This window comes from Schistocerca americana, chromosome 1 (genome assembly GCF_021461395.2).
Source record: "Schistocerca americana isolate TAMUIC-IGC-003095 chromosome 1, iqSchAmer2.1, whole genome shotgun sequence".
NCBI lineage: Eukaryota > Metazoa > Arthropoda > Insecta > Orthoptera > Acrididae > Schistocerca > Schistocerca americana.
Window position 1 is genome coordinate 349401274 of NC_060119.1, and position 27121 is coordinate 349428394.

Below are 27121 nucleotides of genomic sequence, written 5' to 3' on the forward strand. Positions count from 1 at the left end.
ATGGAGTCGAATAGTAACAAGCAAGACGAAAACATTACAAGGTCAGACCCAGAATTAGGGACCATAGATACTGTTGTAGGGTTGGAAAATCTTATAGATGAATCCACACCCACAAGACAGGAGGAACGGGAAGTGAAACCAAAGGTAGAGAAAAGTGAACCCAATGTATCTGTGGATGCAAGTCACAAGGGAGAGGATATGAAATTAACAAGTTTGTTGAATAGGATGATGGCGCAAATTCGAGAAGGGAATGCTAGTTTGAAAGCAGAAATGGCTAGTCATATATCCCAATTGGATGAAAACCTATTTGGTAAAATAAAAGCCAATTTAGATATTTTGAATACGCAAAGCCAGCGTATCACAGAGGTAAACAAATCAGTAAATAGCATTAGGGCTGAAATAACAAATGTTCAGAGAAAAGTCACAGAAATAGAGAAAAGATTTGATACCGAAATTCAGAGAATAGAGAAATCAGTGGAACCTTTGGTTAGTGAAAAATTATAACCGATAATTGAAAGTAAATTACAGGTGATAGTACCAGTTGTAAAGAAAGAGATTGTTAAAGAAACGGCAGCTGATATTGAAACACTGCGCAATACCATGTTGAGTTTTGATGCATGTGTGCAGGAGCAGGAAAATACACTGCGTAATGAGATAAAATTGTTAAGTCAGCAAGTTCAGAATCAGACGTTTCTTAACTGTAGTGGTATCCCATTGGTAATGCAAAAATCGGAAATACTGAGTAGGGAGGAAAAATACGATCCTCAAAAGAAACAAGGTGGATGGCATCCAATGGATTTTATAAAAAATTGTGAACGTGTCTTACCAACAGACATGTCGGATAAAGAAAAAATTAATTTAGTAATAGACGCTTTAGCAGGTCATGCTAAACGTTGGGGATTGAATTTCGATATCGACAATTTGAAGTTTACAGACTTCAAAGAAAAGTTCCTTGAGGAATTCTGGAGCACACAACAGAGAGATAGATTGTGGGGAGAATTCGTTGTCACCAGAATGCCAGAACATGGGCGTGGGCTCATGAAAGAATACTGTGAAGGATGGTTCAAGTGTTTGGAGTATCTTAAAGATCGTAGATCAGAATCGGAGATAGTGTGGGAGTTGTGGAAAAAGCTACCTGACGATTCAAAGCGTTATGTAGGAGGCACTCATCGAACATTCGATGAATTTTTAGAAAAAATCGAGAATGAAGATAGGTGGCGTGAAACTAGAGAGTTTCGAGGTTTCAGAAATCAGAATGGAATAGTAAAAGGTGGTAGGAATGAACCGCAAATTAACATGATGAGAGGAAGAGGTCGAGGAGGTAACTCTCAGCGAGGGAGAGGACACTATCAGGGAAACGGGATGCATTATCAAAATCAGGAAAACTAAATACCGCGCAGGTCAAGGGCGTAATGCGCGCGGAAAGAAAGGAGTGGCCCAAATATAGGGAAGATCGGAGTAGTCAGTACTATAGTAGGATAGTGCGTCGTTCGCCTGAAGAGCAGTTACATAAAAGAAACTTTGCGAAGTATAATGCAGGGATACAAACAGAGGAGAGAGAGCAGGGAGGAATTATTAAGGGAAATGAAGTAGGAAAAGAATATCGGTCGGATGTGAAGGCTCACGTGAATGAAATAAGTACAATTCGAGGTCAGAGTGACGAATTGATGAAGGAAGAGTCAGAGAAGGCGTTGTTTGTCGGTAGGGAGGGCAACTGTGCAGAGAGGCAGGGGCAAGGTAGGAGTGATGTGACTTATGGTAAAAGGTTCGTACGAATAGTCGACGAATCGCATCGAGAAGTAATTAAAGAGGGAAGGGTGGATAGGAAAAAGGGGCATAGTGCAGAGACGCATGCCGATTCAGAAATTACCTCGTATGCAGAATATGTACATCAGCTCAAAAGCCAGCCAGCACAATTAGAAAGATCTTCCACTCAAGTGATTAGTTTGGACCCGAATATGACGGTGTCAGAGAGCCATACCGATTATGATGTGTACCTAGTGACAGCAAGAGTACATGACTGTGATGAAGATTCTTTTAAAGAAATTAGAGAAAGTGTATCTAACCAAGAGAAAGAGTGTTGCGACCCCTGTAGTACTGAAGCAAATGAGTTGAGTGAGACTGGAATTCCATTAGTAGGGGAAAATAATGAAAGTAAGAGTAGTGAATGCACTATCCAACAAAGGGAAAGTAGAGAAATGGATTATAATTTGCGAGAATTATTTGAATCCGAAGAAGGTCATATTTCTAAGGAGGAGGAATTATCGTCAGAATCATCAGAAAGCATCCAGGGAGAAAAGGAAGTAGAGGAAGTTTCCGATCCCGCAACCGAGAGTTCAGGCATGACAGATTCGAATGAGAATGAGATGGCATTAAAGAGCCTAGACGAAGGACTATTGGAAAAAGTGGTGAAAGAATTTAGGATGAAAAGGAGAAAGAAACCTCCAGATGGAATGGTCAGTATAAAAACCGGAAAAATAATATGGCAAGACTTGGCGGTGGAAAAGGATTTATTATGGGAAGATAAAGAAAGTATGAAAGAGGACAATAGGATGCAAACAATCCTGCCCATTAATGTATGTGGGTACGATTTATATGTATTGTTGGATACGGGTGCTCAAATAAGTGCTATTTCGCACGCATTTTTTGAGATGATCAAAGAGCAACGAGGAGTAGTCATGATGCCAGTAACAGGTGTTAAAGTGATAGGGGCGACAGGGAAATGTAGTAAACCTGTTAAACATCAAGTGATGATGGAATTTAAGATAAAAAACAAGCAATTTTCGAATGCATTTTTAGTAGTTCCAGAGCTCAGTGCCGAGATCATTTTAGGCATTGACTGGTTAATAAAACAGAAAGTAATTATAGATTGTGACAAAGGGATAATAGTTTGTAAAGTTGATAGTGCGGTATTAGAAATACCATTTGAATCATCTAGAGTAATGGAAGAGAACCAGCTGGGATGGGTAGAATTTAGAGATGATCATGATTCAGGAATAGATCAAAAATTCGATCGGTTTCTGGTGAGGCAGATAGTTGAAGATGGAAGTAAGGAGACACTCCTTCGAAATGTAGTGGATAAAACGGAAGGACTATCTGATGCCCAAAGGGAGGATCTATGGCAAATTCTGAAAGAAAATCAGGAGGTATTTTCGGACAAACCGGGACGAGTGATAAATTATGAGTACTGCATGGAGGTAGAGGAGCATGAACCTTTCTTTAAACCACCATATAATGTACCCTTGTCTAAGAAAGAAGCAGTTCAAAAAGAAATAGATAAAATGGTTTCATGTGGGGTCATTGAACGGAGTTCTAGCCCATATAATAACCCACTGGTGATAGTAGGTAAGAAGGATGGGAGTGTACGAATAGTGATAGATGCTCGTACTCTGAATAAAGTAGTGAAGAGGGAGTTGGATCGTCCAGAGAACATAGATAATTTATTGCAGAAGTTTAATGGCGTAAAGTACATGACTAGTTTAGACCTAACTGTAGGATACTGGCAAATCCCATTAAAAGAGGAGTCTAGGAAGTACACGGCATTTTTATTCAATGGCAAATGCTACCATTTCACAGTGGTACCATTTGGCCTAAATACTTCCGTTTCAGTGTTCATTCGGGCTTTAGACAAAATTTTAGGGAGTGAACTTAGTTCGCTAATCACGGTTTATGTAGATGATCTGTTAATTGCTACAAGGACATGGGAAGAGAACATGGAGTTATGCGACAGGGTGTTCAAAGCTTTAATTAAAGGAGGAATGACCCTGAACCTGAAAAAATGCGAGTTTGTGAAGAAAGAAATAAAGTTTTTAGGTCACATAGTAACACCAGAGGGAATTGAAAAGGATACCGATAAAGTCAAAGCAATAAGAAATTGTCCGGCTCCCAAGAATAAAAAATAACTGAAGTCGTTTATAGGACTTTGTTCCTTTTATCGTAAGTATGTGGATGATCAGGTGTTCAATAGCCCACATCTGAACAACCTACTTAAGAAGAACAGTGTGTATATATGGACTGAGGAATGTGAAACAGTATTCAACCGGCTAAAAGACAATTTGGCTAAAAACATAAAGTTATGGCACCCTGACCTGTGTGAACCATTCCATACGGCAACAGATAGTTCAGATTATGGATTGGGAGTATCCATATTTCAGGAGGTAATGATAGATGGGGAAAAAACTCATAGACAAATAGCATTTGCGAGTAGAGCCATGTCTAAGTACGAAAGAAACTATACAGTTTCAGAGAAGGAGGCTTTAGCTATAGTATGGGGTTTTAGGAAATTTCAACTTTTCTTATGGGGACATAAGACTGTGGTCCATACAGACCACAAAGCTTTAATATTTTTGAAGGACTGCAGATTGTTACATAACACGTTGACCAGATGGGCGCTGTTTTTACAACTATTTGATATAGAGATCAAGTATGTTAAAGGGAAAGAACATGCAGTACCGGATGCTTTGTCGAGATTACCGGAAGGAGGTGAGACACTAGAAAGTGTAAAGAATAGGGAAGATGTTTTTGAGGTGAATTACTTCAAAAAAGCGGAAGGAAGAGAAAAAATTAGGGAAATATGTCGGAATATGCGAAGATATCAAAGTGATGATGATGCACTCAAGTCAGTAAAGGTCAAGTTTGACAATCCGGACGCAACTAACATAAGGGCTTCATATAAAATACATAAAGGTGTACTGTATCTTCAAAGATTAAATAATCCAGGGAAGTGGAGAGTATGTTGGCCGGAACAACACACTGAAGTGCTGATAGATAATGTTCACTTGGCATATGGCCATTGTGGTGCACAGAAGTGTACCGATAAGTTAGATGAATGCATTACCTTTAACAACATGGCACGAAGGGTAGCACAGAGGATAAGATCTTGTGATCTATGCCAAAAGGCGAAAGTAACAAATGCAACTAATCAAGGGCCCATGCAATCAATAAAACCTGATGAAGTATTAGAAATAGTAGCAGTAGATATCTTTGGACCATTACCGAAAACCATGGGGGGTTTTGTGTACATATTTGTAGCAGTTGAACTTTTCTCAAAGTATATAAAGCTATATCCCTTAAGAAAAGCTACTGCCAGAGCTGTGTATGATAAAATGGTGTGTGATTATTTTGTGAAAGTAGGGAAGCCAAAGAGAATACTACCAGATAATGGTGTTCAGTTTTGCTCAAAAATGTGGAAGGATGGGATAACTGAGAAACAAGTAGAAGTGGTACATATCTCAGCTTATCACCCATCAAGCAATCCGGCAGCAAGATATATGCGTGAGATAGGTCAGTTATTTAGGACGTACTGCCATAGTAACCACAAGAAGTGAGGCATGTATGTGAGTGAATTCGAAGAAATCATGAATTCATTAACAAACGAGAGCACTGGATTTACTCCAGAAGAAATCCTGAAAAAGACAAGAAGTAAAAGTCTAGTAGAAGACCTACTAGAATTTCCAGATAGAGTTGAATTAGATTATGATAGTAAAAAGAACTTAGTAAAAGACAGGATGAGAAAACAAGCAGATGCGAGAATTCATCGTCACGATGAAAAAGTAAGGAATCCTAAATTCAAAATAGGTGACCTCGTTCTTGAAAAAACACATGAAAAGTCAAGTGAAATTAATAACGAGATCAGCAAATTTAAATATATATATATAATGGACCATTTAAAATAGTGTCCATACCCAATGTGAATGCTTATTATTTAAGTACCCATTAACAGGCAAACGCCTGGGAGTAAGAAACATAGTGGATCTCAAAAGGTATGAACCACGAATTCTACCAGATTGAAAATAAATATATAAATAAATATTAAATTAAACCAATATATAAATAGTTTTGTTTCTTTTGTTCTATGTGAAAGGTAAATGTTCACTAAAATATGTTGCAGTATTCTAATGAAACTTCTAGTTTAAGTAGAGACTAAACAGACTGGGAAAGACTGAGCTTCTAAGAAAGCCTTAATAGATGTGTAAATAAGTGTTGTGGAAGAGGTATAAAAGTGAGGAGGTAAAGTGAAAAGGACGGGCTATAAAATAATAGGCGCATAACGTGTGTTTTACTTGCCTGAGATAAAAGAAGTGTATTTAAAATTTTTGTAAAAAAGATGTTTAAAGTGTACTGTGTTTAGAAGTAAGAAAATTGTAAAGAATATATGTAACTCATTTATGTAATGTTTAGCAGAAAAGATAGAAAGAATTGGTGTTTAATTTTAAATAAGTAATATAAGTACCGAGGTGTATCAGTAAGAAAGGGAAAACCCTTGGTAAAAAGCTTAACGAAAATTTCAGATTCATTATAGGAGAGACTTCTTATTGAATTATCACCGTTAGATACTTCAATAAGAAGTGGGGCATGTGTAACGGAACTGAAATGATGGTGGGCTGACAGTTATTTGGAGCCCGCGCGTCGGAAATGGGCGCGCTGGTGTGAGACTGCCAGGGAGTACACCCTGATGCCATCTATTGGCGAAACTGGGAATTAGAGCTGACTGTCAGACAATGCACTAAGCTCTCGGAGTCAAATATATTCTTTTTCTTGGTAATTATAAGTTATTAGTGTATGATTTAATGTTATAAGGCGCTAGTAGTAAATTATTATGACTGGTATGAACTCCAGGGTAATAAATATAAATATTCTTAAATACTAAATGATTTCGGTGAAAAGGTGGTAGGGGAACGCCCCCACTCTTGGTGATACGAGCGTAGCTAGAGGTAGCTGGAGACACAGGGACTGAACAATGGAATGGCCTGGGGAGTGTTGACGTGACCGGACGTGCGTAACTGTGCTCACGCAAAAGTGATTGTGCAACAGCGAAGAGGCGAATATCGTCGCCGTTTGTGGAGTAGAACGCGACGAGTGGTTGTCAAAGCCGTCTCTATGCCACTGGGGCTGATTGTAAGAGTTCCTGCGCCCAGATTTTATGGCGGACGTGCAGTAGCTCATACGAGTGCTACAGCTCGTAGTTCCAGCCGCCATTGAGGGCATGAGGCGTGAAGAGCAGCGTTAGCCACATGCATCTCACCACCAGCACCGACACGTCTACCCAAGGCAAGACTGCTTGCAATTGTTAAGTCGAACTTTGTATACATGTAAAAGGAGAATACCAGTTATCTTTTATGCAAGTGCAGAGGACAGAATATAGTAATGAGTAAAATTACGAGGCATGTTGTTCATTGTAAAGTGTAGCAACCTCAAACATAGTGTAGTGAAATCAGACTGAGGCCACCATCGCCTCTTTCATTTACAATGCTTTTGGTTGTAGAATACTTTAGCGTATAAGAATGTTGAAAAGAGCAATGGTCACACCAGAATGAGTCGCCTATTTATAGTTACTTAAATTTTTCTGAGTAACCTTTCAAGTAAAGTCACTTAACTAATCCTATATCAATTGTCCAAAGAGTAATATCCAAAATCATTAAATAAGTTGAAGGATAGAATTTTGTTAACCTAAGTTGCATAAATTGTCTTGGTGGTAATTACCAAGCCAACTCACAGAAATTGAGAGAGTATTTGCTTTGTAGAATCACCTAGAATGATCAGAAATAGTAATATTCAGAATTAAGTTTAAAATTCAACTCAAGCCGTTTCACTTAGAAACGAGCCAAAAAATTGATTTATTCTTTTGCTCCTTCAGAGCTGGCGACCGTAGTTATAAGTATTTTCAGGAGGATTCGACGGTAAGTCTGCTGCTCTCGTCGTGCTGATAGGATTATCCACTGCTGCTAGCAGTGGTGATTGGATACATAAGCTCACTACCAAGTTAAGTGGGTCAGGTAGGCAGTGTTACCGTGTGAACTGTAGGGCACTGTAGGCCGTGGATCGAACCTGTTCAATCATCACAGCTCTTTGGGAAATAGTCCGGTTAGGAGTGTACTAATCCAATAGGTAAATACTGGCGAGTAACGGTCAAAAATGTATACGCAAGTGAATTTAGCAAGGTCCATGTAGCACCTAGTTAATGTGGTGCAATGGCAAGGGTAGGAGTGGAGTAAAGGTGAGCTGAGCTTGCAGCAGCTGTGCTGTATTCAAAGATAAACAACGTGAATTCACTACTACCTCTTACCATTAGGACTGAGCTATTTACGGTTAAAATACGTAGCAGTAAGCGCAAAGGCGTGACAGCTACAAGTCCGCATTGGCTTTATACATACGGAATTCGGAAGCGGGTCATTCCGTCAGTGGAGGGGGTTAAAACAACCGAGTCAGTTGAGAACATACCCCATTTACTGATGGAAAGATTCGGCGGTTCGGTCGCACGATGAAGTGAGGATTTTCCCCTACGACCATTTCACGAGTGTAACGTGAATATCTGAAATCCGGTAAAACATCAGATCTCCGACATCGCTGCGGCCGGAAAAAGATCCTGCAAGAACGGGACCAACGACGACTGAAGAGAATCGTTCAACGTGGCAGAAGTGTAACATCATCGATACGGGCTTTCGGAGCCGTAGTACCACTCGTGTACCCCAGATGACTGCACAACACAAAGCTTTACGTCTCGCCTGGGCCCGCCAACACTGACATTCAGCGCCCGAGCGATGGGACACAGCATCTCTGAGGAAGCGATGAAGTGAGGATTTTCCCGTACGACCATTTCACGACTGTAACGTGAATATCTGAAATCCGGTAAAACATCAGATCTCCGACATCGCTGCGGCCGGAAAAAGATCCTGCAAGAACGGGACCAACGGCGACTGAAGAGAATCGTTCAACGTGGCAGAAGTGTAACATCATCGATACGGGCTTTTGGAGCCGTAGTACCACTCGTGTACCCCAGATGACTGCACAACACAAATTTTACGTCTCGCCTGGGCCCGCCAACACTGACATTCAGCGCCCGAGCGATGGGACACAGCATCTCTGAGGAAGCGATGAAGTGAGGATTTTCCCGTACGACCATTTCACGAGTGTAACGTGAATATCTGAAATCCGGTAAAACATCAGATCTCCGACATCGCTGTGGCTGGAAAAAGATCCTGCAAGAACGGGACCAATGACGACTGAAGAGAATCGTTCAACGTGGCAGAAGTGTAACTTCATCGATACGGTCTTTCTGAGCCGTAGTACCACTCGTGTACCCCAGATGACTGCACAACACAAAGCTTTACGTCTCGCCTGGGCCCGCCAACACTGACATTCAGCGCCCGAGCGATGGGACACAGCATATCTGAGGAAGCGATGAAGTGAGGATTTTCCCGTACGACCATTTCACGAGTGTAACGTGAATATCTGAAATCCGGTAAAACATCAGATCTCCGACATCGCTGCAGCCGAAAAAGATCCTGCAAGAACGGGACCAACGGCGACTCAAGAGAATCGTTCAACGTGGCAGAAGTGAACATCATCGATACGGGCTTTCGGAGCCGTAGTACCACTCGTGTACCCCAGATGACTGCACAACACAAAGCTTTACGTCTCGCCTGGGCCCGCCAACACTGACATTCAGCGCCCGAGCGATGGGACACAGCATCTCTGAGGAGGCGATGAAGTAAGTATTTTCCCGTACGACCATGTCACGAGTGTAACGTGAATATCTGAAATCCGGTAAAACATCAGATCTTCGACATCGCTGCGGCCGGAAAAAGATCCTGCAAGAACGGGACCAACGACGACTGAAGAGAATCGTTCAACGTGGCAAAAGTGTAACATCATCGATATGGGCTTCCGGAGCCGTAGTACCACTCGTGTACCCCAGATGACTGCACAACACAAAGCTTTACGTCTCGCCTGGGCTCACCAACACTGACATTCAGCGCCCGAGCGATGGGACACAGCATATCTGAGGAAGCGATGAAGTGAGGATTTTCCCGTACGACCATTTCACGAGTGTAACGTGAATATCTGAAATCCGGTAACACATCAGATCTCCGACATCGCTGCGGCCGAAAAAGATCCTGCAAGAACGGGACCAACGGCGACTGAAGAGAATCGTTCAACGTGGCAGAAGTGTAACATCATCGATACGGGCTTTCGGAGCCGTAGTACCACTCGTGTACCCCAGATGACTGCACAACACAAAGCTTTACGTCTCGCCTGGGCCCGCCAACACTGACATTCAGCGCCCGAGCGACAGGACACAGCATCTCTGAGGAAGCGATGAAGTTAGGATATTCCCGTACGACCATTTCACGAGTGTAACGTGAATATGTGAAAGCCGGTAAAACATCAGATCTCCGACATCGCTGCGGCCGGAAAAAGATCCTGGAAGAACGGGACCAACGGCGACTGAAGAGAATCGTTCAACGTGGCAGAAGTGTAACATCATCGATACGGGCTTTCGGAGCCGTAGTACCACTCGTGTACCCCAGATGACTGCACAACACAAAGCTTTACGTCTCGCCTGGGCCCGCCAACACTGACATTCAGCGCCCGAGCGATGGGACACAGCATCTCTGAGGAAGCGATGAAGTGAGGATTTTCCCGTACGACCATTTCACGAGTGTAACGTGAATATCTGAAATCCGGTAAAACATCAGATCTCCGACATCGCTGCGGCTGGAAAAAGATCCTGCAAGAACGGGACCAATGACGACTGAAGAGAATCGTTCAACGTGGCAGAAGTCTAACATTATCGATACGGTCTTTCGGAGCCGTAGTACCACTCGTGTACCCCAGATGACTGCACAACACAAAGCTTTACGTCTCATCTGGGCCCACCAACACTAACATTCAGCACCCGAGCGATGGGACACAGCATCTCTGAGGAAGCGATGAAGTGAGGATTTTCCCGTACGACCATTTCACGAGTGTAACGTGAATATCTGAAATCCGGTAAAACATCAGATCTCCGACATCGCTGCGGCCGGAAAAAGATCCTGCAAGAACGGGACCAACGACGACTGAAGAGAATCTTTCAACGTGGCACAAGTGTTACATCATCGATACGGGCTTTCGGAGCCGTAGTACCACTCGTGTACCCCAGATGACTGCACAACACAAAGCTTTACGTCTCGCCTGGGCCCGCCAACACTGACATTCAGTGCCCGAGCAATGGGACACAGCATCTGTGAGGAAGCGATGAAGCGAGGATTTTCCCGTACGACCATTTCACAAGTGTAACGTGAATATCTGAAATCCGGTAAAACATCAGATGTGCGACATCGCTGCGGCCGGAAAAAGATCCTGCAAGAAGGGGACCAACGACGACTGAAGAGAATCGTTCAACGTGGCAGAAGTGTAACATCATCGATACGGGCTTTCGGAGCCGTAGTACCACTCGTGTACCCCAGATGACTGCACAACACAAAGCGTTACGTCTCGCCTGGGCACGCCAACACTGACATTCAGCGCCCGAGCGATGGGACACAGCATCTCTGAGGAAGCGATGAAGTGAGGATTTTCCCATACGACCATTTCACGAGTGTAACGTGAATATCTGAAATCCGGTAAAACATCAGATCTCCGACATCGCTGCGGCCGGAAGAAGATCCTGCAAGAACGGGACTAACGACGACTGAAGAGAATCATTCAACGTGGCAGAAGTGTAACATCATCGATACGGGCTTTCGGAGCCGAAGTACCACTCGTGTACCCCAGATGACTGCACAACACAAAGCTTTACGTCTGGCCTGGGCCCGTCAACACTGACATTGCATCGTTGATGACTGGAAACATGTTGCCTGGTCGAACAAGTCTCGTTTCAAATTGTATCGAGCAGATGAACGTGTGCGGGCGTGGAGACAGCCTCATGAATCCATGGACCCTGCATGTCTGCAGGGGACTGTTCAAGGTGGTGGAGGCTCTGTAATGTCTACACACTACTCTGAAAGGTGAAACATACGTAAGCGTCCTGTCTGATCACCTGCATCCATTCATGTCATTGTGCATTTCGACGGCCTTTGGCAATTCCAGCAGGACAATGTGACACCCCACACAACCAGAATTGCTACAGAGTCGATCCAGGAATACTCTTCTGGGCTTAAACATTTCCACTGGCAACTAAACGTCGCAGACATGAACATTATTGAGCATCTCTGGGATGCGTTGGAACGTGCTGTTCAGAAGATATCTACACCTTGTCGTACTATTATGGATTTAAGGACAGCCCTGCTGGTTTCATGGTGTCAGTTTCCTCCAGCACTACTTCAGACATTAGTCGAGTCCATGTCACGTCGTGTTCAGCTTCGGCTGTGCCAGATTCCTTTTTATTTTTTTATTTTTTAGCATAATCGTGTGTCGTGCCTGTGTAATTACACTGATCTCAATCCGACAGCACATGTTACACCCGAGGAATCAGGTTACCTATATTACTTCTGCAATTTTTTAGCAACCACTATTTTCTGTCCTTACGACAACCATTTCTTTTTCGATGTCTTCACATTTTTCCTTCATCTATTTTGTCTTAGCTTCCCCGCACTTCCTATTTATTTCATTTCTCAGTGACTCGTATTTCTGTATTCCTGAGTTTCCCGGAACATTTTTGTACTTCCTCCTTTCATCGATCAGTTGAAGTATTTGTCCTGTTACCCTTGGTTTCTTCGCAGTTACCTTCTTTGTACCTATGTTTTCATTCCCAACTTCTGTGATGGCCCTTTTTAGAGATGTCCATTCCTCTTCAGGCATTCTGCCTACTGAGCTATCCCTTATTGCTGTATCTACAGCCTTAGAGAACTTCAACCGTATCTCGTCATTCCTTAGTACTTCCGTATCCCACTTGCTTGCGTATTGATACTTCCTGATTAATGTCTTAAACTTCAGCCTACTCTTCGTCACTACTATATTGTGATCTGAGTCTATGTCTGCTCCGGGGTACGCCTTACAATCCAGTATCTGATTTCGGAATCTCTGTCTGATAATGATGTAATCTAACTGCAATCTTCCCGTATCACCCGGCCTTTTCCAAGTTTACCTCCTCCTCTTGTGATTCTTTAACAGAGTATTCGCTATTACTAGCTGAAACCTGTTACAGAACTCAATTAGTCTTTTTCCTCTCTCATTCCTTTTCCCAAGCCCATATTCTCCTGTAACCTTTTCAAATGGTTCAAATGGCTCTGAGCACTATGGGACTGAACATCTGAGGTCATCAGTCCCCTAGAACTTAGAACTACTTAAACCTAACTAACCTAAGGACATCACACACATCCATGCCCGAGGCAGGATTTGAACCTGCGACCGTAGCGGTCTCGCGGTTCCAGACTGCAGCGCCAGAACTGCGCGGCCACTTCGGCCGGCGTAACCTTTTCTTCTACTCCCTCCCATACAACTGCATTCCAGTCTCCCATGATTATTAGATTTTTATTTCCCTTTACATACTGTATTACCCTTTGAATATCTTCATACACTTTCTCTGTCTCTTCATTTTCAGCTTGCGACGTCGGCATGTATACCTGAACTATCGTTGTCGGTGTTGGTTTGCTGTCGATTCTGATAAGAACAACCCGGTCGCTGAAGTGTTCACGGTCATATGTTTTGTGAAGTAAAAATAAACGAATGTATCAAATTATTGCAAAAAATATGTCCGCCTACTTAGTTGTGTGGTAACGTCCTCGCCTCCCATGCAAGCGGGCGTAGGTTCGATTCCCGGCGGGAGATTTTCTCCGCTCGGGGACTGGGTGTTGTATTGTCCTCATCATCCTTTCATCCTACTCACCGGCACTCAAGTCGCCCAATGTGATGTCGAATGAAATAAGACTTGCACTTGGGTGCCGAAGTTCACCGAATAGGGTCCTCCCGGCCAACGATTCCATACGCTCATTTCCATTGCCATTACAACAATATAAATCTGGTAGGCAACTTTGTAATGTTCAGAGAACATTTATTGCGACCTAAACATTCTATATGTATCTTTGGTGTAACGCTGTAATTGAATTCAGAATCGTACTAAAACGGCGTACCTGTAACTCAGTTAGCTATACATGAGGTGACAAAAGTCATGGCATATCGTGTCGGATCTCCTTTTGCTCGGTGTTGTGCTGCAACTCGACGTGGCAAGAATTGGCTGAGAACAAATGACAGCTCCGCCAATGCACTGCCCTTTTATACCTTGTGTACGCAGTACTACCGCCATCATAACGTATCATTATCCCATGACTTGCTCGTCAGTGTATGCTGTACATTATCTGCATTCTCTGTAGCTTAGACTCTTCACAGCTGTAATACCCATATAGTTTTTTGAGACTGAAGATTATTTTTTGTGAAGGAATGATTGTTTTTACAAGTATTTCAGTCGTAATTAATTGAAAAACACGGTCCGTCATATTAGAAAGTGTGGGTTCATTTCAGCCCCTGCACTACTGCATCCATTCACAAGATAAGTACAGGTGATATTTTATAGAATTGTCACTGAATGGGCTATTTTTATGCTGCAAAAAAGTGTTAATTCACCAAAGTTGCATGCTACAAATTTTGTTGATCATTGTCAGTAATACCACTGTATTGATAATTATAATGGTGCTCTTATGCGCAGAACCATAGTTCTTCCTGATAAGGTGAAGTGCCAGTTTACATCGCGCAGTACACTGTGTTTATCTTATTATTACACAATCTCGTCATGTGACATAGTTTCTTTAACTTCGACTGGAAACTACCATTATAAAGGCACCCTAATTTAATTTTTGAGTTGCCGGCTTTCGTATTCGTGTACCTTGCAGTCAGACAGCAATTAATATCAACTGAGCGAGGTGCTGCTCTGGTATGACACCTACACTCGCATGCGACGCTTCATATCTCTATCTGGCCAGCTTGATTTATGTTTGCCTAAATTGTTTAAGATAAACCCTGGTATGGTTCCTTTGGAAAGGACACGGACATTTTCTTCCCTGTCCGAGTTTGTGCTTCGTCGGTAATGATCTCGTTGGTGATGGGATGCTAAATCCTGATCTTCCAATTTTGCTTTTGCGATAAATTCGCACTACATTCCTCTGACGTTCTTTTCGAGTATCTGAATTCAGTATCATCTGTAAATTATAGAACTGTTATCATAACAGCTGTATCAAACTGCATCAAATGGCACTGTATTCACCTCTGCAGCGTTGCTTCTTTAGAAAGTGGACATTTAACATTATTTCTACTGGAAATTCTGGGGTTCAAGTGATTTTTACGAAGTGTATTAGAGAAAATTTTGGGGTGACATTACAAGCAAGGGTGATAACATTAAGAGTGCAACGGGAATTTCTCTGTTCAATGCAGAGGAGAGAGTAGATAGGTGGAAAGAATAAATTGAAAGCCTCTTTGAGGTGGAAGATTTGTCTGATTTGATAGAAGAAGAAACAGGAGTCGATTTAGAAGAGATAGGGGATCCAGTACTAGATTCAGAATTTAACAGAGCTTTGGAGGACTTAAGATCAAATAAAGCAGTAGGGATAGATAACATTCGATCAGAATTTTTAAAACCATTGGGGGAAGTGGCAACAAAACGACTATTCACGTTGGTGTGTAGAATGAATGACTCGAAATTCTGAGAAAAGTAGGGGTAAGCTATAGGGAGAGACGGGTCGTATACAATATGTACAACAGCCAAGAGGAAATAATAAGTGTGGGCGACCGAGAACGAAATGCTCGAATTGAAAAGGGTATAAGACAAGGATGTAGCTTTTCGTCCCTACTGTTCAGTCTGTACATCGAGGAAGCAATGCTGGAAATAAATGAAAGGTTCAGGAGTGGAATTAAAATTCAAGGTGAAAGGATATCAATGATACGATTCGCTTGTGACATTGCTATCCTGAGTGAAAGTGAAGAAGAATTACATGATCTGGTGAACGAAATGAACAGTCTAATGAGTGCAGAGTATGGACTGAGAGTAAATCGAAGAAAGATGAAGGTAATCAGAAGTAGTAAAAATGAGAACAGCGAGAAACTTAACATCAGGATTGATGGTCATTAAGTAGATGAAGTTAAGGAATTTTGCTACCTAGGCAGTAAAATAACCAATGACGGACAGAGCAAGGCGGACATCAAAAGCAGACTAGTAATGGAAAAAATGACATTCCGGGCCAAGAGAAGTCTACTAATATCAAATATCAGCCTTAATCGGAGGAAGTAATTTCTGAGAATGTACGTCTGGAGTACAGCATTGTATCGTAGTGAAACATGGACTGTGGGAAAACCGGAACAGTAAAGAATCGAAGCATTTGAGATGTGGTGCTACTGACGAATGTTGAAAATTAGGTTGACTGATAAGGTAAGGAATGAGGAGGTTCTGCGCAGAATCGAGGAAAGGTATATGTAGAAAACACTGGTAAGGAGAAGGGACAGGATGATAGGACATCTGTTAAGACATGAGGGAATGACTTCTATGGTACCAGAGGGAGCTGTAGAGGGCAAAAACTGTAGAGGAAGACAGAGATTGGAATAAATCCACCAGATAATTGAGGACGTGGGTAGCAAGTGCTACTCTAACAAGGGAACCTCCCCATCGCACCGCCCTCAGATTTAGTTATAAGTTGGCGCAGTGGATAGGCCTTGAAAAACTGAACACAGATCAATCGAGAAAACAGGAAGAAGTTGTGTGGAACTATGAAAAAATAAGTAAAATATACAAACTGAATAGTCCATGTGCATGATAGGCAACATCAAGGATAATACGTTAATAAGAGCGCCGTGGTCCCGTGGTTAGCGTGAGCAGCTGCGGAACGAAAGGTCCTCGGTTCAAGTCCTACCTCAAGTGAAAATTTTACTTTATTTATTTTCGCAAAGTTATGATCTGTCCGTTCGTTCATTGACGGCTCTGTTCACTGTAATAACTTTAGTGTCTGTGTTTTGTGACCGCACTGCAAAACCGTGCGATTAGTAGACGAAAGGACGTGCCTCTCCAATGGGAACCGAAAACATTTGATCGCAAGGTCATATGTGAACCGATTCCTCCGCAGGAAAGCACGTCTGATACATTCTATACAACACTGGTGACGGCATGTGCGTCACATGACAGGATTATGTTGTCGTCCCACCTAACTTGTACACTTGGTGAATGGGTAAAAAGATTCTTCTACCTTGCTCGATTTAGATTTTCTTGTGGATGTGATAATCACTCCCAAAAAGTGATGAAAACGTAAGAGTTTGTCACATAAACTGAAAACGAAGAATTAAACTTTTCACTCGAGGGAAGACTTGAACCAAGGACCTATCATTCCATAGCTGCTCACGCTAACCACGGGACCACGATGCTCCTTGGCTACCACACTCCTTGATGTTGCCTATCTTTCACATGGACTACTCAGTTTGTATATTTTGCTTATTTTTTCATAGTTCCACACAACTTCTTCCTGTTTTCTCGATTGATCTGTGTTCAGTTTTTCAAGGCCAATCCACTGTGCCAACTTATAACTAAATCTGAGGGAAGTGTGATGGGGAGGCTCCCTTGTAAGATGAAGAGGTTAGCACAGGAGAGGAATTCCTGACGGGCCGCATCATCTGTTAGAAGACTGATGAAAAAAAAAACCTTTATTTATTTTTAATTAAACTCAGTCCAAATCGTGTCAGGACGATCAAGTTTCTTGAGTGCACATATTCTTGCAGAAAATCATACTGAATATTCTCATAACTATCAAAAAGTATAAATAATTTGTAATAACGGGCAAATGCAATGATAAACCTAACGCCACTGCAAAAACCTCCAAGGCATCCCAGATGGGCTCAATAATGTTCTTGTCTGGAAAAGTTTGGTGGCCAGCGGAAGTGTTTAAACTCAAAACAATGTGCCACTCTGTAGCAGTTCGGGGCATGTGGGGTGTCGATGGTCCTGCTGGAATTGCCCAAGTCCGTCGGAATTCACAATGGACATGAACGGATGGAGGTGATCAGACAGGATGCTTACGTGCGCGTCACCTGTCAGAGTCGTGTCTAGACGTATCAGGGATCCCATATCACCCCAACCGCACACGTCCCATACCATTGCAGAGCCTCCACGAGCTTGAACAGTCCCCTGCTGACATGGAGGGTCCATGGATTCATGAGGTTGGCACCACGTCCATACACGTCCACCCACTCGATACAATTTGAAATGAGACTCGTCCGACCAGGCAGCATTAAAACCTAATAATAATCGGTTATTGGAACGCTGAAGCATGGGAAGGAGCACAAGACAGAGTTGCGGGAGAAAATATGTTCGGTAGTAGGAGTGAGAGAGGGGAACGACCCGCTGAGGACTGCAATAATAGTGAATACACTGTTCAAAAATCAAAAGAGGAAGCGGTACAGTCAGAAACGTCCAGGAGACAGGAAGATTCCAACTGCTATGTATCATGGTCAGGCAGAGATTCCGAAACCAGAAATTAGATTGTAAGGCCTATCCTGGGGACATATTCACGCAGATCACAATTGAGTAATGATGAAGAATATGCTCAAGTTGAAAAGAATCGCCAAGAAGAATAAGTACGTAAAGAAGTGGGATACTGAAGCACTGAGGAATGAAGGTGTGAGTTTGATACTGTCTGAGGCTTTAGCTACTGCGATAATTAATACCACAGCATGTGATTCGGTTGAGAAGGAACGGACATTTCTAAAAATGGCAATCACGGAACTTGAACAGAAAAATATAGGTACAAGGAAGAGAACAGAACAAATCAATTTATCGACAAAAGAAGCAAATATATAAATATTCAGAAAAAGAACGGAATGCTGCAATACGATGAGTGACCCACACTGAAATCATAAAAAATGCAGAGAAGTGAAGCAAAACGGCTGCATGAACAGTATGAAGAAATCGAAAAGGGAAATGTTATCGGATGGACAGACACGGTGTACAGGAAAGTGAACATAAGTTCCGGTGTTTTTAACAATGCCTAGGGTGGAAAAAGGATTTCGCTGTCGAACGCTGTGGAGAGAGCGAGTACGTGGAAAGAATACACTGAGAGCCTTTACAAGGAGGAGTAATTAACGTCATATTAAGGAATGGGCGTAGATTTGCAAGACAGTCAGAGCTTGCGAAGACTTACGAACAAGCGACGCAGAAGGAGTAGGTAAGATTCCCTCGGAAATTCTAAAATCACTGAAGAAAGTGGTAACAAAAGATCACAGAAATCTTTAAGTTCAATATGTGAAATGGAAATAATATCGGAGTTGCGCAGAATTATTAGTTACACAATCCGAAAGTAACAAACGCAGATAAGTGCAAGACTTACCGTACAATCAGCTCAAGTCGCGGATCAAATGGCTCCTAGCACTATGGGACTTAACAAAAATGGCTCTGAGCACTATGGGACTTAACATCTGTGGTCATCAGTCCCCTAGAACTTAGAACTACTTAAACCTAACTAACCTAAGGACATCACACACATCCATGCCCGAGGCAGGATGCGAACCTGCGACCGTAGCAGTCGCGCGGTTCCGGACTGAGCGCCTAGAAGGGACTTAACATCTGAGATCATCTGTCTAACAGGTCGCGCATTCATAACAATAATAAAATACAGCCGGCCCAAGTGGCCGAGCGGTTCTAGGCGCTACAGTCTGGAACCGCGCGTTCGCTACGGTCGCAGGTTCGAATCCTGCCTCAGGCATGGATATGTGCGATGTCCTTAGGATAGTTAGGTTTAAGTAGTTCTAAGATCTAGGGGCCTGGTGACCACAGCAGTTAAGTCCCATAGTGCTCAGAGCCATAAAATACAGATAAACGAAAAACAGAATTAGGGATCTGTTGGATGGCAATCGATTGACTTTAGGAAAGATAAAGGCGGGAGCAGGAAGTCGTGACTTTGCACTTACTAATGGAGGCAAGCCTTACGAAACACCAAGACAATTTCATACAATTTGTAGACTTAGAAAGAGCATTCGATGATGTGAAATAGTACGACATGTCTGAAATTCTCAGAAAAATAGGTTTAAGCAACAGGGAAAGACAGGTAGTGTACAATTTGTACGGGAACCAAGAAGATCTTGATTCCTTTCTTTTGCACCTGTATATCAAAGAAGCAACCATAGAAATAAAAGGAAGATTTAGTTCAAATAGCTCTGAGCACTATGGGACTTAACATCTGTGGTCATCAGTCCCCTAGATCTTAGAACTACTTAAAGCTAACTAACCTAAGGACATCACACACATGCATGCCCGAGGCAGGATTCGAGCCTGCGACCGTAGCAGCACCCCGGTTCCGGACTGAAGTGCCTAGAACCACTCAGCCACAGCGGCCGGTGAAAGATTTAGGAGTGGGATTAAGATACCTGGTGAAAGTCGCTTGCTGCCGTAGCCCATTAACGGCAAATTTAGCCCCGCTGTCCTAACGGAAACATTCGTCGGACATCCCACATTGATATCTTGGTTCTTTCATGCTGTGTTGCTTGTCTGTTAACACTGGCAACTATTCACCAGCACAGTTGCTCTCGGTCGTTAAGTGAAGGCCATCGGCCACTGCATGGACCGTGGTTAGGCGTAATGCCTGAAATTTTGTATTCTCGGCACGCTCTTAAAACTGTGGATATCGGAATATTGAATTCCCTAACGATATCTGAAATGGAATGTGCCATGCATCTAGCTCCAACATCGATTCCGCGTTCAAAGTCTGTTAATTCCCGTCGTGTGGCTGTAATCACGTCTGACACGTTTTCATGTAAATAACCTGAGTGGAAATGACAGCTCCGCCATTCCACTGTCCTTTCATACGTTTTGTGCATGACACTATTGCCATCTGTACATACGCATATTGCTATTCCATGGCTTTTGTAAGCTCAGTGTATTGGCCTTAATTTGAGGAAGAACTGTCTGAGAATTTGAATCTGAAGTGTAGCATCATATGGAAGACAACCATTGAGAGTGAAAAAACCGGAAAAAATTAGTATTCAGCTGTTTCCCAGATATCCACCTCCTTTTGTCTTTTTCATGCTGTACTCCTCCCAGGAAATCTGTTCTAGTGTAATGAAAACCTCGATTTTTTTCCATAATAATCCGCATTTACATGCTGACACAACACCACGCACTGGTGCAATCCGCGGATATTTTCGCGGATAGCCGGGGTAATAATAATGTTGCTGTTATGAATAGTTAAAGGGCAGTGTTGGTTTCACAGTTTTGTCTATTTGCAACACTTGGGATGGGTAATAATAATAATTATTATTATTATTAAGTCACTAATATAAGGGGCGATCAAAAAGTTTCCATTTGAGAGAGTTGCTGCAGCGTTTGTGCAATGTTGCGCAACTCCAATGCGGTATATAAGCACCCACATGTAGGCAAATGGTTAGTGCAGCATTGGCATCTTCCCAATGTGTGTGTGTGTGTGTGTGTGTGTGTGTGTGTGTGTGTGTGTGTGTGTGTGGTGAAACATGAATTACGGCACCGTTATTGCTAAGTGCGTCCAAATAGGACGAACGCGCTGTTATTCCTTCCTTGACTGCCGAAGGACAAACACCGGTAGACATCCACCAGAGACTGACGAAAGTGTATGGGCAGCATCTCTTTCGAAAACCACAGTTGTGGGTGTGGTGCTGTTGCTTCATGATAACGCACGCCTCCGTATCCCAAATGTCGTAATGCAGAAGCTACGCCAACTCAAGTGGGAGAAACTTTCACACCCACCCTGTGGTCGTGATCTTTCACCGTACGATTATCACTCCTACAGGTCCTTAAAAAAGGCCTTGAGGGGTCGACGATTCCTGTCGTACGAGGACGTGCAGCAACCAGTTACGGACTTCTCCATGTATCAGGACACGGTGTTTTACCAAATGGGTATCTCCAACCTGGTATGACGGAGGAATGATTGCCTCAAAGCGCACGGCGATTTTGCCTGACTAGCACACCGAATCTTGAGTATACCGCCTTCGAGCGGAAACTTTTTGGCCGCCCCATATGTTATACAGTGGTGGAAATATTTATTCCATCACCTCTTATAATTAAAAATTTTCGTACAATCATTGAATAACTGAGCTAAATTTGCCTGATTTCTCTTGAGTTCCGTCAGAAGTGAGTATACACAATAATTTTTGTTAATTTGTTTTATTCTTAATTTTTGTTTCTATAAAAATGTTTGTTTTCTATAATTTAACACTTTCTTGAAAAATGAGTGTGTGGATATGCCAGCTATTCTCTTTAATATTCTGAAATATGAATACTAATGTTGAAAGAAACACTGCATATTAATGTTGTAACATAACACTGATTGATTTTAGTGTTTGTATTGCCTCATATGAACAAACTGTTCCATTTAATACTTTGTTTCTCCACCACGCCCCTTAATCACCGCTTGGCATCGTGAAGGCATTGAAAGAATTAACTTTTTGGTGCACTCCTCACTCAGTTCATGAAACCACAGTTGCACAAGGGCCTCCAACAGCTCCCGTTTATTCCATGGCGACTTTTTGGTGATAGCATTTCCCATAACCTTCCAACACTTCTCAAAAGGATTGAGATCAGGGCTGTTTTCAGGCCGATCTAATACTCGAACCCCATTTTGTCGAAGAAAAGATTTTACTTGAAATGTAGAAGTACATGATAATTAACCAAGAAAGTAATCTGCTTCGTGTTTGGTACAAATATTAGTCATAGGACTCTCCTCAAAGCTCTATGGAAATGAGCGAAATCATCCTGACAAAGGCAATTGGAAACATCTCCAAACTGGTCTCTAATGGTTGGCATTAGTTTCCTTTCAAGGATGCTTATGTAGGCATCTGCATTGACGGTGCCATTGATGAAGTCCAGATGGCCTTCTCCGTGATTGGAAATGCACCCCCAGACTATCTGCCCTTGTGTGTGTTTGACTATATGTGTTATGCATGATGACAAAAATTCTTCACCTTTTCTTCCACACACGAACAATTTTCCATCTGAGCCACGCAGTTTAAATTTGGACTCGTGAAGAGACTACTTTGTTCCACATCTCTGGTGTCCATGTCGCATGTGCCTTTGCCCATTGTAGTCGCTGTTGTCGCATTATCTTGGTCAATAAAGGCTTCCTTCTAGGACGACGGGCTGAGAGTCCAGCTTCTATTTCTTACAGTTCTACTGGTTCTTGAGATGCCGCATATTTCTTCCCAGTCTCCCTTTAGTTCAGCTGATGGCAGGCGACGATCGTTGAGCGAAAGCCTTTCAATACCCTGTCCTGTTTGGCAGTAGACGCCCTTTCCCGACCCCTTTCTTTCTCACGATCAACATTTCCTTTTTCGCTGTATTTTTTTTTCAGAAACCTCGAAATAGTTGACTGATTAAACCCTGTCTTAGAGGCTATTTCTCTGGTGCTGAGACCAACAGACGAATAAGCAAGGATAGCAGCTTTCTTTACTGGCGTTAGTTCAACTGACCTGCCCATCTTCTCATTGCAAAGTCTCAACTCAAAACACCAGTATAAACATTGGTTTCATTGTAAAACAAAAACGACAACAACAAAGAGTTGAGTATTGTTGGAAAACATGCATGAAGAAGTCAGACTATTAGGGCAAGAATGTGTCAACAAAGTTTAGCAACAATTGGACTGACATGACCTGAAGCAAACTGCTGCAAAAGACAAAAAGACGAAGTAATTCAAGGTCATGCAATAAATATTTCCATCAGTACATATTTAAAGTGGAGTATCACTCTTTGGCTTCAGTGTACGGGGTTCTGGAAAGCAAAGATGCGCTCGCTTCTGTTTGTGTATCTCATATGTCACAAATGATTTTAATACTCACAACTATATAATACAACGGTTATTACACTGATAAGCTAAGAAAGTTAACTTGATATAGCGCTAGGCTGAATTAACGTACATTTGGTAAATTAACTATAGGCCCATGAATGGCCTAGAACAGTAAGCATATGCAGTTTATGAGAACAACTTGTTACTCAATATTATTTGATTGCCTAATGTTGCGGAAATGTTTCGGAAATAAATTCCACGAAATACGTTCCATTAATTATGATGGAATGTCATAACTTACAGAACGTATCAAGATTATGTGGTCGTGATCGGCCACTACGTTTGTGGTCTGTGAAATTTAAATTACGAGATCAGATCAGCAGAGGAAACTTTAGGATAGAGAAAATTCCACTGTAAGAGCTCCAACGTACCGAACTGGTTAAAGTACAGGGCTATTACAAATGATTGAAGCGATTTCATAAATTCACTGTAGCTCCATTCATTGACATATGGTCACGACACACTACAGATACGTAGAAAAACTCATAAAGTTTTGTTCGGCTGAAGCCGCACTTCAGGTTTCTGCCGCCAGAGCGCTCGAGAGCGCATTGAGACAAAATGGCGACAGGAGCCGAGAAAGCGTATGTCGTGCTTGAAATGCACTCACATCAGTCAGTCATAACAGTGCAACAACACTTCAGGACGAAGTTCAACAAAGATCCACCAACTGCTAACTCCATTCGGCGATGGGATGCGCAGTTTAAAGCTTCTGGATGCCTCTGTAAGGGGAAATCAACGGGTCGGCCTGCAGTGAGCGAAGAAACAGTTGAATGCGTGCGGGCAAGTTTCACGCGTAGCCCGCGGAAGTTGACGAATAAAGCAAGCAGGGAGCTGAACGTACCACAGCCGACAGTTTGGAAAATCTTACGGAAAAGGCTAAAGCAGAAGCCTTACCGTTTACAATTGCTACAAGCCCTGACACCCGATGACAAAGTCAAACGCTTTGAATTTTCGGCGCGGTTGCAACAGCTCATGGAAGAGGATGAATTCAGTGCGAAACTTGTTTTCAGTGATGAAGCAACATTTTTTCTTAATGGTGAAGTGAACAGACACAATGTGCGAATCTGGGCGGTAGAGAATCCTCACGCATTCGTGCAGCAAATTCGCAATTCACCAAAAGTTAGTGTGTTTCGTGCAATCTCACGGTTTAAAGTTTATTGCCCCTTTTTCTTCTGCGAAAAAAACGTTACAGGACACGTGTATCTGGACATGCTGGAAAATTGGCTCATGCCACAACTGGAGACCGACAGCGCTGACTTCATCTTTCAACAGGATGGTGCTCCACCGCACTTCCATCATGATGTTCGGCATTTCTTAAACAGGAAAACAGGAGATTGGAAAACTGATGGATCGGTCGTGATGGAGATCATGATCAGCAATTCATGTCATGGCCTCCACGCTCTCCCGACTTAACCCCATGCGATTTCTTTCTGTGGGGTTATGTGAAAGATTTAGTGTTTAAACCTCCTCTACCAAGAAACGTGCCAGAACTGCGAGCTCGCATCAACGATGCTTTTGAACTCATTGATGGGGACATGCTGCACCGAGTGTGGGAGGAACTTGATTATCGGCTTGATGTCTGCCGAATCACTAAAGGGGCACATATCGAACATTTGTGGATGCCTAAAAAAACTTTTTGAGTTTTTGTATGTGTGTGCAAAGCATTGTGAAAATATCTCAAATAATAAAGTTATTGTAGAGCTGTGAAATCGCTTCAATCATTTGTAATAACCCTGTACATCACAAAATTTTAATAAAATACTCGTGGGTGTGGGTTTGGACATGGAGATGCAATGCTGTGTTAGTGTAAAATTTACTTCTCTTATTTGCTCAGATCTGTGCATACACTACCTGAACCAAAGTATTGGGACACCTATTAGCGAACATTGATGCAGGATATGCCCACTCTTTGCTGTTATGACTGCTTGAATCGGCTGAGGACACTTTCAATTAAGTGTCTGAATGTCTGTGGAGGAGCCCATTCTTCCTCAAGAGCTTAAACCAGAGAAGGTAGTGATGATGGACGCCAGGGTCTGGAGGGAAGTTCACGTTATGACTCATCACAAAGGTGTTCCACTGGGCTCAGGTTGGGACTCTGGGCAGGCCAGTCCAATTCAGGAATGTTATTGTCCACAAACAATACTGCTCACAGATGCTGCATTATGACAGTATACACTGTCATGCTTATACAATCATCATCGGCTCTGAAATGTTCGTATATCATAGGCAGTACACAATACTGTAAAACTTGTTCATATTCTTCTGTGTGAAGTGTTTACTTGAATGCAGTAAGAGAGGGGTGGGACACATCCTAACCACGAAAACTGCCCACTTACCATAACAAAACCTCCTACGTACTTCATTGCTGGCACTGCACATGATGGCAGCTACGTTTTCCAGCTATTTTCCAAACCCAAACCCTTCCACGACATTGACACAGGATACACTGTGATTCATCAGTCCAAATCATTCATTGCCAGTCATCCAGTGTTCAGCAGCATCACTCTATTTACCACCTCAAGCGACTACAGGAATGTGTTGCTTATGAGGACCTGCTGAACTATTGTACCCGTTCTGTCCTCTCTACAGTCATTGTGCTGGTAGCACTTTTGGAACTCATGAGTCTGCTGATTTAATGCATTTTTTTACAATCACCCTCCAGAATGGTCAGCAGCCCCTGTCCGTCAGTACATGAGGTCTGTCTGGTCTTGGTTTAACTGTGATTGTCCCTCTGTGTTTCCACTTCACAACCACACTACCCACATTTAGTCTGGGCAGCTTTAGAAGGATTGAAATGTCCCTGATGTGAGTGTTACTCAGGCGACATCCAGTGACTAATACACATTCGAAGTCACTCATACCTCCTGACCGATCAATTCCACTCTTACTGTTTCTGTACTGAATACACAGTGCCCCCTACCTCCTTTTACACTTGCAGGTCCACCTCTTGTGACATCCAGTGGTCAATTCTGCATTACATAGGTGTGTCTGGAGACTTTTGATCAACTAGTGTACATGAATGTTTCTCAGATGGTGAAGAGAATGTTCAGTTCCTTTTTGTGCCTAATTTTTGTGTAAATATTATTTACAGTCCTACTGTGAAGTGTGTCCTAATACAATAAAGAAAAGGAAATTGATTGTGTTGCAAGAGGATCACAAGTGGTCACATTAGTGAATGCACTAGATGACTTGCATGGCAGACACGAGGACACACATTAGAAATTGTGTACAAGGTGTCCAAAGTCTACATCTACATCTACATCTACATTTATACTCCACAAGCCACCCAACGGTGTGTGGCGGAGGGCATTTTACATGCCACTGTCATTACCTCCCTTTCCTGTTCCAGTCGTGTATGGTTCGCATGAAGAACGACTGCCAGAAAGCCTCCGTGCACGCTCGAATATCTCTAATTTTACATTCGTAATCTCCTTGGGAGGTATAAGTATGGGGAAGCAATATATTCGATACCTCATCCAGAAACACACCCTCTCGAAACCTGGACAGCAAGCTACACCGCAATGCTGAGCGCCTCTCTTGCAGAGTCTGCCACTTGAGTTTGCTAAACATCTCCGTAACGCTAT

General features: G+C 42.6%; 1 protein-coding gene across 1 annotated transcript; it reads left to right on the plus strand.

Annotated features, from left to right (window-relative positions):
- LOC124549965 lies at positions 1-26709 on the plus strand. The gene is made up of 4 exons (XM_047125280.1): positions 1-486; positions 529-717; positions 1401-2456; positions 26629-26709. Exons 1-4 carry the CDS (start codon positions 1-3, stop codon positions 26707-26709), a joined length of 1812 nt encoding a protein of 603 aa, XP_046981236.1.
- Positions 26710-27121: the final 412 nt, after the last annotated feature.

Excerpts from the sequence above, each read along its gene's own strand:
- LOC124549965 (XM_047125280.1), top strand. The coding sequence starts at position 1 with ATGGAGTCGAATAGTAACAAGCAAGACGAAAACATTACAAGGTCAGAC. Across the intron at positions 487-528 it reads AGAAATCAGTGGAACCTTTG|GTGATAGTACCAGTTGTAAA; the intron begins GTTAGTGAAAAA and ends AGTAAATTACAG. Across the intron at positions 718-1,400 it reads ACTGTAGTGGTATCCCATTG|GTCAAGGGCGTAATGCGCGC; the intron begins GTAATGCAAAAA and ends AATACCGCGCAG.